Genomic DNA, 21,192 nt, shown 5'->3' with positions numbered 1-21,192 from the left:
AGATAGTAATGGATAGTTACAGTGATGTCATTGAGCATGATCGATAATAATTCTTTGTTCTTACAAATCCTGTTACAATGTAAACAAATGTTTAGAGCAGCACTTAATTGAAATTTTGCTAATCTATGTATAATATGATGGAGCTTTTTTTTTGAATCATTGTGTTCTTTGGGAATGAAGAAACCTGGTAGTTCTCTTAATTTGGAGACATAAAGGGAACAAGAAACCCCACATGAAGTATGTTATATTCCATGTATATGGAACAGAAAAGCTGAAAAGGTGAGGGGATAATTCAACTTGACACCTAAAAAGGTTGTCTGGATGACTGAAGGCCCATAAAGTGATAGAGTTCATGAGGTGAGCCACTTTTGCCTGGGGACAGCGTTTAACTTCAAATTCAATTTCTCTTTAGTAATAATGCTGTTCAGGAGTTCCTGGTTGACTCACTGTTAAACAATAGACTCCTGATTTCTCCTCAGGTTGTGATCACAGGGTTCTAGGATCCAACTCTGTGTCAGGCCCATGCTGGGCAGGGAGTTTGCTTGAGATTCTTTCCCTCTGCCCCTTCCCCCATTCACACACTCTCTCTCAAATAAATAAATCTATTTAAAAAAAAAAAAAAAGAATGTTGTTTACTGATTTTTCTTAAGGGAGTTTTGTGTTTTACAATATTATTTGTCCATTTCATTAAAATGACTGAATTTACTGTCACAAAGTTGTTTATTATATTCCCTTGTTATCCTTTTCAGGCCTACTGTATTTGTAATGATGTCCTCACTCTAATTATATTGAGCATTTGTGTTTATTTTTTTTACAAATAGGAGTTTATCAATTATTTTTATTTTGTAATGTAATGTAACTAATTTTCCCTAATAATGTTCTATTCTTTTTCATTGATATCAGCTCTTTCTTTTTTAAAGATTATATTTATTTATTCATGAGAGACACACAGAGAGAGGCAGAGAGAGAAGCAGGCTCCCTGCAGGGAGATGGATGTAGAATTTGATCCCAGGACCCTGGGATCACTACCTGAGCCAAAGGCAGATGCTCAACCACTGAGCAACCCTCACTCATATCAGCTCTTATTTTTATTTCTCCTTTCTGCTTAATTTGCTCTTCTTTTTTTCTAATTTTTTCATGTGTATACTTAGATCATTGATGTGTAATCTTTTTTTCTTTTTTTCTATGTATGTGATGTATATTCCTCTATGCACCACTTTAGTTGCAATCCACAAATTATGATATGTTGTATTTCATTTTCATCCACGTCCCCAAATTTTCTAATTTCCTTTGTGATTATTTCCTATGTTATCTAAAAGTATATTATTTCATTTCCAAATACTTGAGGATTTCCCATATACCTTTCTCTTACTAATTGCTATTTTTAATTTTGTTGGACTAAGAAAACTTACTTTGTCGTACTTCACTCCCCTTAACTTCACAGAGACATGCTTTATGGCCTTGAATAAGGTATTATATAGGGATATATTCTTGGGGCACTGGCAAAATAATGTGTGCCTCTGGTGTGGCAGGGTAGAATGTTCTACAAATTTCAGATCGATATTCAGACAAACAGACCAGAAGAGCCCTCTGCACATCAAAACCCTCTCTTAATGCACTGTTCCCTCTTCTTTAGTCCTTCAGAAAATTCTAGCTTCCTTGGCTTCTCTCAATCCCAACCCTGTCTCTTTAATTCAACAAGAATGCTGAGCTCTATTTTTGTTCCCTTTCAGTGCTGCAGCCTCTCTCAGGCTGTAAACTGGGACATATGCACAGATTCTTCATTGGTTTCTTTTCTCTCAGGGATGATTGCCATGTGCTACCTTTTGTCCAATGCCTGAAAAACCATTAATCCACATAGTTTGCCTGACATTCTATTTCCTATTTCATCATGGCTGGAAGTCAGAGTTCCACGAGTTCTTATTCTACTTGCACACTTTTCAAACCAAATATTCTACAAAATGACATGATACTAAATAGGAAACAATGGGGCTGATGGCACTCAAGTTAGAAGAGCCTAGAGTTCACCTTCTATTCTTAACCCTCCCTTTCATTTTCCTTCACTCCAAAACCAGAAACATGGCAATTTCTGAAATTTCTGAAACTTAATAGTCCTGCAGAACTCAGTCTTCAAACCACTTCCATGCATGGTATTAGCTTCCAAATCAGACAAACCTGGATTTGATTCCAAGCTTGCTTTCTTGGCAACCTCAAGCAAATTACTCAATTTCTGATCAACAAAATGGGTGTAACAACCCCTTCTTCACAGGATTACTATAAAAACTATTTATATAACTCTTAAAAACCACAAGGTACAGTGTCCCAAACTCACTGATTCATAAATCATTCTGTTTGTAGCTGTTGTCATAGTCATTGCTAACTGTCATAAGAGAGATATAGCATTCTATGTATTCCAAAGAACAAAACTGAGATTAATCCAAGATGCCAGGACTTTCCAACAGCATTTTCCAACAATGAAACTGGAAAGTGAAATTAATAAATTCTTTGCTTTCAGAAGTGTTTATGGTATTGGACTCTGTTAGGCATATTTTAAAGAAAATCCCTCCACTGGTGCTAATTTTCTGCTTTAAAATTTTAAGAGTACTAATACAAGACAGCAATTAGAAGAAGTAATGAAAGATAGGTTACATTAAAAAATTAGTAATTTCTGGGAGCCGGGGAGGCTCAGTTAAGCATCTGACTCTTGATTTCAGCTTGGTCATGATCTCAGGGTTATGAGATGACCCCCCACATCAAACTCTGCACTGAACATGGAGCCTGCTTAAGATTCTCTCTGTCCATCTCCCTTTATCCCTCCCCTCCCTCTCAAAAAAAATTAGTAATTTCTATTATGTCATTTCTGTTCTGTTCTACTCCATGTCAATTTCCACCCTATACCTTGGGTCAAAGAACTAAAATGAATGTTATACATCTCTGATAAATAAAATTGAAGTCACACAATATTTTCACTATATGCACACATGTGTGCATGCACACACATAGAGGTGTAACTTTGAATTTCACCTCCTGGGCCTTACCAGCTGTCTGATATGGGTGATTTACTCAATATCCATGAGATTCAGCATTTTATTTATAAAATTGTTTGAGATATGTATCTTGTTGCATTTCTATGGAACTGAGCCATAACATATGGCAGTATGAGCGTGAGTGCAGCATATAGTAGCACTCAATAAATACAGCTATTATATACTGGGCTTCAAGTCTTTCTTTTATAAAATCGATGCAAATAGAATTCTATTCGCTGATCTTTACTGATCTGATAAAGAAAAAAGTGGAGGTGTCACCTGTTTCCTACCCCTGTAGATATGATTAGTGAGAAAGTTCAGTACCTCTTGTACTTCTTGCAGATATGTGTCTTGTATGCCAGTCAGGGCACAGAAAGCTATTCACATCTATGCATTTGTTTGAGCAGCTCACTTGTTTTCTAAAAATATGTAACATACCACAATCAAAAGATTTTGTAAATGCAGTTTATAAGCTGTAAAGTACCTACCTTAAAGACCTATGTTACTGTCACAGTTATAACCACTTGTAGTATTATAGTGGTCCTCCACTGTCTTCTCTTGCACTTACACTGTGTATTTTTCTTAAGTCTCCAGATTAATTTATTGGAATCCATTTCAGAATTACAGGAAGGGGAGGGAATATAAACACTGAAAAGAACTGAATGAGTATCTTCTAGAGGAATAGGTAATGGAAAGAAATGAGAGAAGGATTAAATAGACAGTAGATTATGCAGTTCCAATATAGAGTCTGATGTATTCTCTTACAAGTCTATGGTGAGTTATTAATAGGTTCAGAACACGTAAGACCATGTGACCAAGCACCCAAAAATTGGACACTGTGCACTTGTGGAGACTCCATAGCCAAGGCAAGAGCAGCCAAGTTATTAGAACACTTACTAAAATACTACAACTGAGCTAACTATAGGCAAATGCTTTGGAGCTCTCTTAAATCATATTAATGTGCAGTGCTGGGCTGTCCCCAGGGATGCTTTAGAATATAATTCCAAAAGCATTTCAAATAGAAGTAAGGGGTTTCCACATTCTTAAGCTTAAAACACATTCTAAATATGCATCAGTGGATTTGCTTCTTTTCTTTCATCTTCCAACCACTGACCCTCTTCATGACTCTACCTCTCTCCAAGGAAGGTCCTGTCATTTCACATAGCTTATAAACTCTTGGGGCCTGATAAGAAACAGAACTATGGAAACTGAAAATGCAAAATAGACCATCATGGGAATTAAATTGGTAGTCAAACATGTTTCTTTAATCTACCACTCTACCAACTCAAATTTGGACGCAAATTTCAAGTGGTATTTGTAAATATGTCTTGTCCATTTTCCCCTGACCACTTCAAAGCATCTACCCTGGCAGAGTTTTTGAACCATCATTATATTTCTTAAAGCTCAAATTTAATATTTACAGGGATGAAAATCTGTTGTAATCCTGACCTACATACAGTCAACGTAAGTAGAAGAAATTAAAGCACATTAAAAAAAAAGCACATTAAAAAAATTATAAATATTTCTTGTACACCCCCCTACATTATCATTCAAAACCAAAGATTTAAATATAATGACTTGGATATTGTTACTTTTTATTTCATGAGCCAAGTTTTTCCAGAACAACAGTTGCAATGAGGCATTCATAAATGTTTGCTTCCTAAAACAACACCAAGTCCACATTTGTTTTCATATTAAATTTCATCAATTCTACAATGCTGTCAGTTTTGTAACATATCCCTATGTAAGCGCTGCTAAAATGTGTAAAATTATCTACTGGAATTAACTAATTACAAAATTTCTATCTTTTATAAGTCTTCTTCATATTATTAATGACAAATACATTACCTAAGGGCCTTTATTTTCCTAACATTTTCTCAGTAATGATTCCAATAGCTGGAAGACATCTGTCTATAGTCATATTACCAAAGAAAGCATATTGCTTTGGTTTTTAATAAAAGGCATTATACTGGAAATCTTGGCTCTGTTTAAATAAACATATAATTATTTGGATATAAATTTATATTTAGGGAATAACTCTGTGACTAAAATCTACTTCTTGAAAATGTTGATTTGGATTTTCTAAGCTTGTTTGGACTTGTTTATTTTATTTCAGCCTTGACCCTAACAACTTTGGTCTTCTTCACAGCAATGGGACAATATGAAGCAATACTGAAGTATGATACCTAGATTCACATCCTAATTGTGCAAAGACACTAATTATATATATCTTATTTGTGTGATTCCAAATGAATGGCTTTCCTTGCTCTCATAAATCCTTATGAAGCTTAAATCTTGTACATTATAATATGAGCTATCAGTAGCTAATTCTGCTCCTTATCAATCAATACAGTGTTCAAAACATCCTCTAATGACTGTTCTAGTAATAATAATTTATAGATAGCTAAAAAGCCTTTAGGATGGACTCTCTCCCCAAATTGATCTTTAAACACAATTCCTATCAAAGTCCAGCACTCTGTCGATATTAATAATCTGATCCTAAATATTTTATAGGAATGCAAAGGATAAAGAAAGCCAAAATATTTTTTAAAAAGAAATCAAACTTGAAGTTCCCAAATTCAAAACATATTACAAAGCTACATAAATCATGACGTCATAGTACTGATAGAAGGATAAACATATATTTATAGAAAGAACAGTATTAACAATTCAAAAGTAAACTTGTATTTTTGTTGACTTTCAACGAAAGCCCAATGGCATTTCATGAGGAAAGAATAAACTTTCTAGTAAATGGTGTTGAGAGAAAATTCGATATATACATGCAAAGAGATTAATTTGAATCCCGAGCTCACACTATACACAAAAACTTAGAATAAATCATAGACCTAAATATGAAAACTGAAAGAAAACCTATGCAACCAAAAGGAAAAAATCTATGCAACTCTAAGTTAGATGCAGAGTTCTTAGATACAACACCAAAAGTACAGCTAATAAATAAATGATAAACTGGATTTTTTTTCAAAATTTATAAAAATTAACTTTAGAAGACACCATTAAGAAACTGAACAGAAATGCACAGACTAGAAGAAAACAGCAGTAAATCATACATCTGACAAAACATTTACATCCAAGTATTTAAAGAACACTTAAAACGAAATAGTAGAAAGACAAAAAAAAAAAAACTAATTTTATTTTATTTTTTTTCTTTAAATTTTTATTTATTTATGATAGTCACAGAGAGAGAGAGAGAGAGGCAGAGACACAGGCAGAGGGAGAAGCAGGTTCCATGCACCGGGAGCCCGATGTGGGATTCGATCCCAGGTCTCCAGGATTGTGCCCTGGGCCAAAGGCAGGCACCAAACCGCTGTGCCACCCAGGGATCCCAAAAAACTAATTTTAAATAGGGAAAAGATCTGATTAGCTATTCCACCAAAGATGATTTATGATTAGCTATGAGATAGCACATGACAAGATGCTCCATACATAGTCATCAGAGAAATGCAAACAAGGAGATACCACTGCATGCCCAGAGATCAGTTATGATCAAAATAAGACAATAACAGGTATTGTTGAGGATATGGAAAAATTGGATCCTGCATACTTTCCTGTTGGGAGTGTAAACTGGTTATAAAAGAATTTGCCAGTTTCCTAAAATATTAAATGTATATTTACCAAATGACCTAACAATTCCACTCCTAGATGGAAGGAATTCCATCTGCTCCCTGGGAATGAAAACATATACCTACACAATGACTGTTCATATGACCATTATTCATAATAGTGAAAAAATAGAAGCAATCCAAATGTCCACAACATATGAAGAGATAAACAAAATGTGGTGTTATATAACAAATGGCTTATTAAGGCACTTGAGTGGCTCAGTCAGTTAGGCAACAGACTCTGGATTTCCCCTCAAGTCATTGTCTCAGGGTCATGGGATCAAGCCCAACGTCAGGCTCCACACTCAGTGTGGAGTCTGTTTGTCTGTCTCCCTCCCCCTGCTTATGCTCTCTAATAAATAAAACATTTAAAAAAATTTTTAAAAAAACAATGGCTCATAATCTAGTAAGAAAAAAAATGAACTACTGATACATGTTACCACATGGAAGAGCCTCAAAAATATTATACTAAGTTTAAAAAGCCAGGCAAGAGACAAAATTTTATATGATTTCATTTATATGAAATATAAAGGCAAATTTATTGAAACAGAAAATAAATTAGTGGTTGCCTGGGACTGGGGGTAGAAACAGAGTGACTGCAAAATGGGTATGAGTGACCACTTGGGGATGATGAAATGTTCTAACACTGGATAGCAGTGATGGTTGTGCAATTCTGTAAATGCACTAAAAGTCACCACACTGTACATTTGGGTGAATTTTGGGCATATAAATCACACCAGAAAAAAAGATAATAGAAAAAAAAAAGCATCACAATATCCTGTATGTTACATTTTAAATAATGATTTACCTTAGAAAACCTGGCTTGGCGTATTCATGAACCTATCTTACTAAGGAGAAATAATTAGATTCTACTTAGAAAAATTTTTGCATAGGAACATTCAATTTAAGATACTCAAGGCTTTTTAAAACATTAATAATTAGAACCACCTATTTTGAACTGACAAAATTCTAACTGGAGGTGTACAGTGACACAAGAATTATCCATGTTAGTAGACAAAACAGAGGATGCTAAGTTAAATTTATTAAAAGATATTTCCACAAAGGATCACTCAAACATTACACATTGTTAGTTATATATAATCGTTACTTCCAAAATAAATGACTCAAACTTTATATTTTGTTGTAATAAAATTCTGAAATGCAATGTACTCTACCTGCAAGCATACAACCAGAGTCATAAAACAACACATAGACTCTGCTAATTATATACAAGTTTCTCAGTCAATAACTGAACTGCCCATCTATGAACGGGGTACACGAAAATATCTGCTGATAATATAAAACTTTTATAATGAAAATGTACTTCCTACATTTCACTCATCTACACTGGGATCCAAGTAATAATGGAAATACACCATTTGCACCTATCAGATTAGTTGATAGATTTATCTGCCTGGCCATTCCTCTTAGCAGGTTTATGTGTTTCCACTGTTATTGTAATGAGCTTTACAGGACTCACAACATCCAAGTTCACAGAATGTGAATGAGTAGATAAGACTTGTTATTTTATTTCTTGTTAGTTATTTCTGCCATTTGAGCTAGCTTACCTTTTAATAAATTTTAATTAAAAATTTTACATAATAATAAATAATACATTTTTTTATGCTTCAGTCTTCATTTAGCCACATCTAAACTGGCTGCCAAGGTAGACTCCTTTCAATCTGAAGGTATGTTCCTTCCTTTGTTGCTGATAAACTTTATTTCATTACAATATCTATTGTGAAAGGGCAGGAGTAGGTCTACTGTTACATTACCCATGAAACTGTTGATGACAGTTGGAAGTAATTGAACTTTGTTGACTTCCAAATTCCAGAATGGGAAGCAAGTTTCAATTTCTATATACTTTTCCACCTAAAGAGCAGAAAAACATTCATAACAACATTAAGGTCCCATGATATCACCTCCTGACTAGCTCACATTTATAACTTATTGAATAAGGTTTTGAAATCCATAAAATCCTTTCCAGCTCAATGAGATCTGAGTGGGCTCCTGGGGTAAAGGTAAAGACAGAAGGTATCCAAGTTCACTATAGGAGCTAAAAAGGAGTATTAAAATCCATCCACCTAGGGTATAAAATTTGGTGGATATAACTCTAGCTATTAAAGATTGTGAGTGCTGGAATTTTCAAGGCCACTCAAAATTTAAATTTTAGTTAGTGACCATATAATGGAACATTGGTTTCATAAGCAGAATTCAGTGATTCATCATTTACATACAACACTCAGTGCTCATCATAACAAGTGCCCTCCCTAATACCCATCACCCATTCAACTCAACCCTCAACTCCCTTCCTGCACCAACTCTCAGTTTGTTCTCTACCATTAAGAGTCTCTCTTATGATTTGCTTCCCTTTCTCTCTCTCTTTTCTTTCTTTTTCCCTTCCCACATGTTCATCTGGTTTGTTTCTTAAATTCCCAGTGGCTACCCTCAAATTTTAGCTTGCACAAGAATTACCTTGGATTCTTTATAAATGCATTTCTTGGATCTGAGGCCCAGACTGGGATTCTGATTTAAATGAGAATTCCCAACTCTCTCAACCTCACCCCTACCATCATGATTTTGACAAAGCTGTCTGCACACTAGACTTTAAGAAAAAAAGCACCCAGAAGCATGAGCAAAGAACCAGTGATGTGAGCTCACTGCAGAAAGTGGTCATATATTTTACATGAAGCATTGCAGAAGAGGAAAAAAAGAAAAAAAACTAAGGTAAAACGTTTTTATGTGCTTGTGAAGAAAAAAAACAAATGTTTAGATCTTATTATTTTATTTTTAATGGCAAGCAACAGGAAAGCAGAAAATGTTAAATAATGCCAAAATTGGCCTGGGCTCATCAGCTCCATTTCTTGATCATCTGAGTTAAAGCCTCAACAGTTAATAATTTATTGCAGATATATGCATGTTAATTATGAAATGAAATCAAGTTTCTCTTGTTGGAAAAGTCAAATACTAAACTCTAACCCCCGGGGACCTTCTCAACACCGCCACGCAATAATTCTGTACAAATATCTGGGTAGCATTAAAATGGCTTAGTTCCTATTTTCTCACTTCTCTCAGTCTAGGGCTTGGCGTGAGAATAAAGATGAGATGGAGACAAGATGATGTGCTCACTATGGCTGCACCCTAAATGCACTCTGAAGCAAGTTATGGTCCTTGTTTCACTAAGGGAATCTTAAAATTTTCTTTCAGGAAATCCCCCAAATCATAATCCAAGAGGGACTACTGATTGTCCCACTGCCTCAAAATATGCGAAGATTACTTTTCTAAGGTAAGACACTTCCCATCGATCAGGAACATAGAACTCCTCTGATTATTCTTTACTTTGTACATGTAAAGCCATAAAACCATCTGACATAAAAATGTAACTGCAATTAAGTGGAAACATTGTGCGTGAGCTTAATACAAATGTGCTGTTTTAGTGTTGCATAAAAAAAATACTTTAAAGCTCTTGTCAAGAATTTCCCGAATGTAAAAAGTATATCATGCTATGATTCAGCTAACAAATTTCAATAAGTAATTATTTAATCAGCAAATATTATTAAACAAAATTTCTTCTCATAAAATTGCTTCATGCCTGAATTCTCTCAGGATACAAAGACATAGATTAATACATGATTAAAGAATTTATTGACTTTAAATGTTCAATGTCAATCCATCAGCATGATGATTCTTATAAGATTATTTTTTAATTAGAATTCACCGTATCCTTGCCTCAAATAAGAACGGAGTTATCTGCACATTCTACATACAGAAACTTCTCATGTGTCACCGGGAGCAGAACCATAATCATACACACTACTCTGAATTTTAAACCAGAAAACCATAAAATGCCTTAAAGAGACGCGCTCTTCAGTTGATAAAGAGACACTGAACACTGATTAAATCCGAGAATTATGATGGACACAGGCAGGACAAGAAGCTGAAGCAAAAAAACAGTTGCTTAAAATTGTCAATATATTGAAGCAAGGAATTACTTCTTTTATCTTTTTGTTCTCTGGGAATTCACACACACACACACACACACACACACACGTAAGTAGCCCACTAATGATGATGAATACTTACAATGTCTTGAAAATAACATTGCAATGAATAGGCTTATATGTAAATCTTTTGCAAAGATATGAATATTCCTGCAAAGCAGGGTAAGCACTTTTACAATTTAGTACATATAATACAAAAGTCTCTACCAATTTGCTCTCCTGTTAAGATTAAGGACTCCCAAAGCATTCCCCCTGGATATTGTCAATTTGCATAATCTGTGCCAACCTAATTAACCAGAAATGATGTTTGAGAAAATCTGCTTTTACTAGTTTACCAATAATCTTGAAAACAGTTGCAAAAGTTTATTTGATATTTATATTTCCTTTTCAGCATATACACTAAAAAGTGACTATCTATGTATGGTAAGTTTACAGATGACTTACTTTATATGTTTTCCTAACTTTCTATACTCAGCCTGTATCATTTTGTTATTTATCTTTTTAAAAAACTAATCAAAAAGAGTTCTGGAAAGCAATGAAAAAGACTAAAAATCTAATAGCACAATGAATAGAGGATACGAATGGTACATTTACAGCAAAGGAACTAAGAATAAAAATATGAAAAGATGCTCAGCCTCACAAAAAAAAAATACCCCAAAACTGTCAATAAAAACTACACTGAGCTAACATTTCTTTGCCTATTAGATTTCACAAACATCAACCTCTTTAATAACACCCATGTTGGTAAAAGCATAGGGGAAAGACATACTCTCAGACTCTTCTGGCCTGTTGAATACAGAGTGGCACCATCTCTGTCGGGTACAATCAGGCACCATCAATCCAAATGACCAATACGGCATGCCCTTTGACAAATATTTACATTACAGAAGCAAACTGGCATATCTACAGAGTCCTGTTTATTTAGCACTGTTCATAATAGGAAAATACTTAAACTGATCAAATGTACATCAACAACAAGTAGATTACAGAACATACCTGCAATCAGGTATAAAAGGGAACTATCATGAAAAGAAAGAGGAATCTCTTTGTGCACTCATATGTGATCATCTCACATGTGCATGCATTTGTGTCTATGTATAAATAATGTAGGCTTAAACACTATACATTTACATATACATATTTGCTTATGCATCAACTGCTTCTAGATCACACACTAGAAACTAATAACCCTAGCTAGGGTTATTAGTAACATCTAGGAGGGAATATAACAATGACTGGAAAAAGGATGTTGGAGGAAGACTTTTTCATTGCATACCTTTCTGGAGGTTCTGTTCGGTAAAGTCTGAGTCCTTATAATTTTGGACTTTTTGTGTTTTTGTTTTCTTTTTTAAAGATTTTAATTTTTTGTTCATGAGAGACACACAGAGAGAGGCAGAGACACAGGCAAAGGGAGAAGCAGGCTCTCTGAAGGGAGCCCGATGTGGGACTCGATCCCAGACTCCGGGATCATGCCCTGAGTCAAAGGCAGATGCCCAATTGCTGAGCCACCCAGGCATCCCAAGTCCTTATAATTTTGAAAATGATTTTGCTTTGCTTTTAGGTTTGAATGGTAGTTTGGCTCTTAACTCACAGAACAAACCAAGAGTTACTGGAGGGAAGGTGGGTGGGGGAATGGGATAAATAGGTGATAGGTATTAAAGGGGGCACCTGTTTTTTAAAAAAAAAAAAAGATTTTATTTATTTACTCATGAGAGACACACACACACACACAGAGAGAGAGAGAGAGAGAGAGAGAGAGAGAGGCAGAGACACAGGCAGAGGGAGAAGTCTATGCAGGGAGCCGGACATGGGACTTGATCCTGGGTCTCCAGATCAGGCCCCAGACTGAAGACGGCGCTAAACTGCTGAGCCACCGGGGCTGCCCATGGGCACCTGTTTTGATGAGCACTGGGTGTTGTATATCTAAGTGATGAATCACTAAATTCTACAACTGAGACTAATACTATACTGTATGTTAACTAACTGGAATTTAAATAGAAACTTGAAAAAAAATGAATGGTAGTTGGGCTAAGTCAATATCACATTTCCTCAGATCTCTAAAACTATCAACTGATGATCCTCTAGTGTCTGACACTCATTCCATTAGGAATAATCATTCCTTTATTAAACTTGTAGAATTTTCACTTTGACTTTCTAATATTTCCCCATAATATGTCTAGGTATAGGTCTCTACTTAAATGACTGTGAGCTTGGTGATTCATCCTTTGATGTGAAGGTGCATGTCTTTCTTTATCTCTGGAAATTTTATTACAATACTAAAAAAAAAATTCTGTTAATCTCTACCTAACCAATAATAGTTATATCAGCCAAATCAAGTCAATTACTGAATTAAATAATTCTCTATACACACCACCTAGAAAACATGATCACCGAGGCATGCAACATGCAGAATGCACACAGCTAGTAGATTACTCCCTTGTCTTGCTCCAAGCAATTATTTCCACCAATTGGCCTGTATGTTTACCAAGAAACAATTACATTTGCTTGAACATACGTAGGTATGACATTTTGTAGTCATGTAATTTAATCAATCACTAAATATTAGACAGGGAAATACAAGTGCAAAACTGTTTATTTGAAAATTTTGGAAAGACTTGTGAAAGCTAAGTTGTTATGCTCTCATTTTATTTGGGATGAAACAAGTGTAAAAGATTCAAAATTTTTAAAAGTTGGGACACAGGGGTGGCTCAGCGGTTAAGCTTCTGCCTTTGGCTCAGGGTGCGATCCTGGGGTCCTGGGATCAAGTCTCGCATCAGGCTCCATGCATGGAGCCTGCTTCTCCCTCTGCCTGTGTCTCTGCCTCTCTCATGAATAAACAAAATCTTAAAAAAAAAAAAATTAAAGTCCAGGATGCTACACACAAATTATGTTTGAATTTATCTTTAGCTTTTCTTCCAAATACAGAAACCTATACTGGAAATTGGTCTGTATGCCTGATGGGTAAGGCTCACCTGTAATACCAGTTATCTGGCCTCACATCCAAAGTTTGGTGGATAAATATATATACTGGTGATTTAAATTAGGTTCAAATGTTTAGGGTACACTGCATGCATTTTAAAAATTCTATCCATGGGACACTTGGGTGGTTCAGTCTAGGAAGTGTCTCCCTTCTACCTTTGGCTCAGGTCATGATTCTGGGGTCTTGGGATGGAGCTCCACATAGTAGGGCTTCATGCTCAGTGGGGAAATCTGCTTCTCCCTCTCCCCTTGCCCCTCCTCCCTTGCCCATGCTTACTCTCTCACACACTCAGTGTCTCTCTCAGATAAATAAACTCTTTTTAAAAATTAAAAAATTTTTAAACATTAAAAATAAATATTCTATTCTGTCCTTTATTCCTTTATAAATGGGCAGAGGTTAATAATCAGATATGTGCTCAAACTTTACTGTATCAGGATGTTTATCATGCAGTTATCAAAGTGAAAAATTGGAACATAAATTACACTACACTCACACAAACAAAATTCGATCCTTTCACTTATTTTTAAGAGTTAACTGCTATTGGATAAATGTGAATCATCCAGATCTATGATTCATGGCTCACAACTTTTCTTTCATACCGTGGATGCATTTGTCCTTTATATTATGCTCTGGGAGAATTTCTGGGCCTGATCTTCTAGATCAGAAATTTACCTGTCAGTTCACTGATGGAGTTTTTTAGTTCCAATGATCACTTATTTTTAGGTCCATTATATCTACTCATCTTTTTCTAGATAGCAGCTGTTGCTGTATTTTTTTAATTTATTTTTTCCATAAATATATATCCGCTCTTATACTTCTGTTGACCTATCCATTTGTTCTATTAATTTTGTTGCCTCATATATTAACTAGCCAGGGTTTGATGACTCCTTTATATGCTTCATTTTCTTAAAAGTGTGACATTCTTGGATGTCAGCTCACACCTTTTTCGTTTCCCTGCTCACCTATCTGTTGTGACTCCTCCAGTTATTTGATGAAAGAGATGGGACCTTCTGCTCGCTGCAGGGAGCTAAGAGATCTTTTGGAGGGGAGATGCTGGGTCCTATGGTGTCACCAACATGCCTGGGAAAGCTCTGCTTTTATCCTCTCTGTTCTTGCCTAGGCACAGACATTTGGATTCTACTGCTTGCCATAACTGGACATGAGAAAAAGCCAAAACCACTTCTGCTCCCTGTATTCCTGCTCCCTGCATGTCCATCAGTACTTCTGGTATAGCCCTCACCATTCACAGAAGTTTCCTAATGTCTCTGTGTTTTCCATTAATCCAATCCAAAACTGTTTTCACTCTTTCAGGAGATATTCAGCATGTCTGAGGTACTAATGGCAGTCTTTTATAATATTGCTTTAGATTTATTTAGAAGATCTTCTCTGTTGCTCCTAAGATGGGGCTTGAACAAAGAAGGTAGATGTGTGAGGTTAGTCTGCAATCTTTACTTTTTTCATTTAGATGTTGATTCCATTTTTTTCCTGGTTCTGTTAGTGCACAACCCTTCCCCTCAACCCTGTCTCCTCACTCTCCCTCCTGCTTTAGTACTAGTATCTGAGAAAGTGCCCTGTCCGAAATGGATACCCTAAAATATTTAACTGTTCAAAACTGGCTGTGGCATTGGATACTGTGATTCAAAAAAAGGACTAAACTGCCTCCCAAAATTGAATTTACACAGGACTGCATATTCTGTATAAAGAACTAAACAAAATGACTACTGTATACAACTTAAAAATTAAGGGGGTAAAGTTTTAGTAGTCATTCTTTATCATCCTGGAAGGATAATCCAAATATTAACGATAACCATTTCAACAGTCCATTTAAAAGGAACCAAAGGCAAGGTGTGTAGTTTCTAGTTTATCCTGCTTAGGGGTATGTGTATGTGTGTGTGTGTGTGTGTGTATTTTGGTTTGGGGGTGGTTTTTTCTTTTTTTTAGATTTTATTTATTTATTCACGAGAGACAGAGAGAGAGGCAGAGACACAGGCAGAGGGAGAAACAGGCTTCTCGCAGGGAGCCCGATGTGGGACTGGATCCCTGGACCCCGCGATCACGCCCTGAGCAGAAGACAGATGCTCAACCGCTGAGCCACCCAGGCGTCCCAGGTGTGGTTTTTAAAACAACAACAATGAACTAATGTGTTAGTTTTGAGCCAAGGAAATTGTTGCACTCTTTCATAAAATTTAATTTGTTGATTTTTTTTGTACTTTAATTTTTAGAGATGGTTATTTAAAACATAATGAAGTACTGTATATGCTGTATTTTGCTCAGTTATTTTTATTGAGTGCCTACTCAAAACCAGGTATCTTACAATGTTGTGGAAATAAAAAGAAATAAGTAGTAAGAAGATACCATCAAAGTATTTGGGACATACCTACATTTGTACCTATCTCAAGCTACTCTATTTCCCTGCTTCCATCTGTCATGGGCAAGCCAGGATGGAAGCTCCTTGAAACGTAAGTCAAGGCTTTTTCATCTCCTTTTTGTATTCTCCATACCTGCACAGTGCCTTGCTCAGAGGACTTGCTCAACAAATGTTTAATCGCTTAGTACTGGGATATTTATGTGACTACGGGATCTAATATGTGGCTCAAATAAGATTACTGTTCAATATTACACACTAATAAGGGAAACAGAAAGAACACTTCATACATCAATGTCTAGACATATAAATACAATTTGTGCGTTTTATAAACAGGAAAAATGAAATCCAGAAAGTTTAAGTACTTTGGAGAGGCAGCACCTGACCATGTACCCAAAATATCTATTCTAGCACTTTTGCTTTCACAGCACGAATCAGATTAATATCTGGAGGATGAACGGGCCAACCTTAGAAATGTTTACCACCTTGCAAAACTGGATGATAGTTGATAAAAGATTTCCAGTTGCAAAACTGGATCTGTCTCCTTTGATAGAGACTTTTGGATCTTTTCAAATACAAAATAATCCAAAAGGTGTTGAGGAGTTCAGGCGCCAGGAGACAAAACCAACCGCTGAGAGAGGAAAGGGGAAGGCACACTTAGTTATCTACTCTTTCCTAGGCAACTAACCACCAGAAAGCTTTCACTTACTGAGAAGAAAAGCAGTTGCTGTTATAAATAAGTCACCCCCACAGAAAGTCATTATGATTCCTCATATTAGAAGCAGAATATCACAGAATTCTGGAAATACAGAAGAACAGTGTGTAGCCCTATGATAATCAAAAGTTAGGAAAAGCCCATACTCCAGCAGACAGGGCTTTGGAGGTCTGTTCTCACCAGATCATTTCTCCCTGTTGTACCTTCTGGCTTCATCACAGGAGATCCTGATTTCATTTCCCTGATAGGCCTGCAATTTTACATCTTCAGCATCATCCCTCGACCTAAAACACTCTTCAGCCTTGTTCTGCCTAGGGAAAGCCTCCTCATGCTTCAAAAGCCAGTTCAACTCTGCTTTGGGAAGCCTTGCCCAACTCCCCAGGCTGGACTTCACCTCAGGCACAAGATTTGGTTCAGCACATCACTGTCCCATGGATACCTGTGTCACAACCACTTGTGTATGATGTCTTTGTCCTCATCTGTAAGTCCCCAATGCAAGATGTAGGATACATTTAACATGTAATAGAATTTCAATTCTATCCTCCAGGTTTTAATTAAAGCATCCAATTCTCTCATTTAACTAATGAAAACTGAAGCCCAGAGAGGTAAGGGACTTGTCAATTGTCAGGGAACAAGCCAATGTCGGAGCTCAGATAACAAACTCTGCTCCCTTTCCTAATCCACTCTCATAAGGGAAAAAGGGCTGGCATGGTAGAGGCTGGAGTAACAAACCCACTCTTCTTGGCTATCTGCCTAACTTTTTACTCAAAAGTCTGACTGCTATACTGTATTGCTGGCAACGTCAGATTTCCTCAATAACAAAGACTTCCCAGTTCAGAACATATACATATGTGGCTAATAGGAAAAGTGAGCAAAAGTCCAACATGATAAACAGGGAGGTATGTCAAACTCCTATTCAGTCTATGAAAAACCTACTCATAATTCTAACTTTGCTCCCTTAAGTATGGAGAGAAGGCATAGCTCATTTGGAAAATCTGACCAAAGGCCCACATTTCAACACAGTGAAATGCTTTATCCCCTATTGCTTCTACCACACCAGGAACGTTCTATATGTAATTATTTAATCCCTGGCCAAAAACTAGTGGACAATGAAATCCCCACAAAATGTTTCCCCCAGTGAAGTGTTCAAACACCAGTTCCACAAAAAACATTTTTAAAAGCTTTTCGTGTATTTTTTCCATGCCAACTTTTTTCACTCATGGCTAAAAATGTCCATATTTGAATATTCATCATTATGAGCATCTGGTAAAATATAGCCCTGTCCAGCAATTTACATCATTGGACCATGAGACCTTAGGAGGGCATAGGTAAAAATTTCCAGTTTCATTTTGTCTGGATTTTTGACCATCTTTTTCCATTTCATGGCTTTGGGTGGCTTTGATTGTGTGGCTATTTTCTGCTCTCCATTACTATTGGGTTTTTCTACAAATGAGCAGGTTGCTTTCAGACAAGTCCTTGTGGATTTCATCCATGGCTCACCAGAAACAGCAAAATGAGGCCACAAATCACATGAGTGTTTTCAACATCTTGTGGGTTTTGCCTTAAACTAGTAATAAAGGCCACAATGATGATGGCGCTGTAATAAATGTGAAGGTACTTAATGCCTCTGAACTGTACATCTAAAAATGGTTAAAATGGTAAATTTTATGTTATGTACACTCTACCACAAAGCAAAGGCCAACTTACAGGAGGGAACAATTATTCCCAAACCTGGGTCAGGACAGAGGAGAGAAAATCCAAGTATGATCTCTATTGTTCAGATGGAGCAAATGGCTTTTCCTTTCCCCTTCCAACAGGCCTCTCAGCAAGACTCCCACCCCTACTACTTTCTACAGTGGAGTGGGGAGGAGAAAAGCCAACTACTGCCAAGTAAAATATAAACCTCAGAAAAGAAAAAGTTAACCCAGAGAACCATGACCCTTTGCATACTGAGTCCTAAGGTCATTCATCCGTCCACAGCTCCCACAGACTCCTTCTCCACTCCTGTCGCTCACAGAACACTGAACAGGTGTCCAGTGTGGCTGTGCATGTGTTTAAATTCTAGACAGCTGTCAGATTGTAATTCCCTAGAGAACTGTTCTGACTACTTTGAAGTAGGACGTGGAAAAAAAAAAAAAATGGAGATAATAAATGCAGGACCTGGGGGTGGGGGCAGAGACGGAGTGAGATCCCGCTCAAGTGAGCAGATTGGTTGTCTTCCAAGCTCCTAAAAGACACCACGTGGTGGGCTTATTTTGGAAAACAGAAAGAAGTAAAACCAGCGGGAAGAGTCACCAGGAGACAGTGTGACACGCTATTCAGAGGAAACGTATAACCGTGTAGAAGGAGAAGGCTGCTGACCCGGCCAGTAGCCTTCAGCTTCCCGGAGTGGCGCTGGAGATGTTCTGCGGGGGGAAGGCGGCGGGACAGGCCGCCGCGGGGTGGAGGCGGTGGAGGCGAGGGTCAAGTTCGGGGCGACGGCTCTGGGCCGGGGCGAGGGGCCTGCAAACCGGGCGGGCGGACGTGGGGAGAGGGACCGGGGGCGGGAAGGCGGAGGGCGGGGCGAGGAAGGGCGCTTACCAGGCCGCCTCCACAGGTGCTGAACGAGGCCAGCGAGCCGGGGTGCCGCAGCACCGCCCCGGTGTAGAAGCAGGAGGCGTCGGGCGGCGCCGGGGGGCGCGGGGCGGCCGTTGCCGGCGCGGGCCCGGGGCCCGGCCGCTGTTCCACCGCGAAGCGGGGCGCCAGGAAGCGGCCGTCTCTCCGGAGCAGCAGGTACAGGTCCCGGGAGAAGGCCGGGATCCGCAGCAGTACCTCGTCGCCGTCCGGCTCGGCTTCCCGGGCCGGGGGAGGCGAGGGCGGTGGCTGCGGGGGCGGCGGCTGCCACGAGGCCGGGGCGCCCGGGGACAGGGCGGCAGCCCCGCTGGATCCCCGCGGCAGCTCCTGAGATTCGAACTCCTCGTCCTCCTCGGCCGCCGGCGGCGCCGGGGCCCGCGGCTGGGGCCGGGGCTCGGACTGGCCGTCCGCGGGCTCCGCGGGCTCCACGGGCTCCACGGGCTCCACGGGCTCCGCGGGCGGCGCCGGGGCCACGGAGCGCACCTCGCGCGAGCTGCCGGCCGCCTGCGCCCGGGCGCCGCCGCCGCCGCCGCCGCCGCCCCCAGCGCCGCGCGCCCAGCCCGGGTCCGCGCTGCCCCCGCTGCCGCCGGCCGCGTCCACTGGCTCCCGGCGCCAGAGTGCAGGAAACACGACTTCCCACTCCTCGCGGTCGGGGGCGAACTGCAGCCCTGCGGGCGGGGCAGACAGAGAAGTGCGGGGCTTAACGTGCCGCGGTTCCAGTAGCACAAGCATTCCCAGGCTCACACTCGGCTCAGACACAGGGCTCTCGGGGTAACGCGCTGGAGACCACCCGTCTAGCCCCCGGAGCTCCTGCAACCCCCGGAGCCCTGCGATCGGATTACAGACCCCAGCATTTTCAAAATAAAAGTGCGATTATATGGGGGAGGGGTGAAGGAGTGGGGCGGCAAAGTTTGGTGACAGCGCTTACTCTGTCGGAGGAAAACCGGTGCAAAGACTCCAACACGGATCGATTGCTTTCTTAAGTATGTGTCAGAGCGAAGCATCGCTGTCGAGTCGCTGTACTTCCCCACTTTCCTCCAGGTGGCTGTGAACGTACCTTTTTGCAAATACTAACTGCTCTCAGTAGAGGGAGGCTAATCATCGTCCCACGACGTTGAGAATGAGGTCGGGAGAAGTGCCTCTTGCCGGGCGAGCTCGACCCCCCTCATCTGCACCCGCACGCTCCCTTCCCCTGCAACTGCTACCCACGGAGCCCCGCTCACCGCGCACCGGCTGCACCAGCCCAGCCTACCCGTGCGTTCTCGGCTTCCGCTAGGGAAGTCGGAAAAAGCGAGCCGCAAGTCTCGGAAGAACTTACCTGAAACGACCCCATTCGCTAGGACCCCCAGCTGGTAAAGGAGGCAGCAGCAGCAGATGTGTGTAAGGCGCATCTCGCGGCTCTTCCCGGGGCCGCGCTCCCGCGGCCGCGGCTCCTCGCCCCGCGCGCGCCTCCTTGCGCGATCCACCGCGGGCGCCGCCGCCTCCCGGAGCGCAAGGAGGCCGGGCGGCGAGTTGGCCCAGGCCCTTTGTCTGCCGGGGGTGGGGGGGGGGGGTGCTGTGTGACTCCGAGAGGCTGCCGGAGCCCGCGCGGGGGTGGGGTGGGGGGAGGAGCGGGGGCAGGCAGCGCCGCGGCCCCGCAGCGCTCGGGCTCCCTGGCGAATTAGGTGAGGAGTCTATTTGCCGCGTCCCGGACGCTGCGAGAGTTTCCGGAGCCCCACAGGGTAGACCCAAAGCTGAGGCGCGAGGCGGGCAGTGCTGCCTCGGGACCGGCGGAGGAGCGCCCCGCGCCGGCAGCCCCGCCGTGGTGTCCGAGCCGTGGCTCGCCGCCTGCGCCCGCGCGGCACTGCCAGGGGCTGTTCCCGGCAGCCCGGG

At 40.0% G+C, this 21,192-nt stretch overlaps 1 protein-coding gene across 1 annotated transcript in view; it reads right to left on the bottom strand.

Annotated features, from left to right (window-relative positions):
- The window catches only part of ADAMTS19 (ADAM metallopeptidase with thrombospondin type 1 motif 19), a 228,433-nt gene extending 208,109 nt beyond the window's left edge, over positions 1–20,324 (bottom strand). The window contains exons 1-2 of the mRNA XM_049091890.1: positions 20,249–20,324; positions 19,288–20,147 (exon numbers count right to left, since the gene is read on the bottom strand). Coding sequence (XP_048947847.1) covers positions 19,288–20,147; positions 20,249–20,324 — 936 coding nt within the window. The remainder of the gene's footprint in view (positions 1–19,287; positions 20,148–20,248) is intronic.
- Between the last annotated feature and the right edge of the window lie 868 nt (positions 20,325–21,192).

Source organism: Canis lupus, chromosome 11, assembly GCF_003254725.2.
Source record: "Canis lupus dingo isolate Sandy chromosome 11, ASM325472v2, whole genome shotgun sequence".
In the NCBI taxonomy this organism is placed as follows: Eukaryota; Metazoa; Chordata; class Mammalia; order Carnivora; family Canidae; genus Canis; species Canis lupus.
The sequence above is the reverse complement of the archived record's forward strand: the minus strand, read 5'-3'. Positions and strand labels throughout refer to the sequence as shown.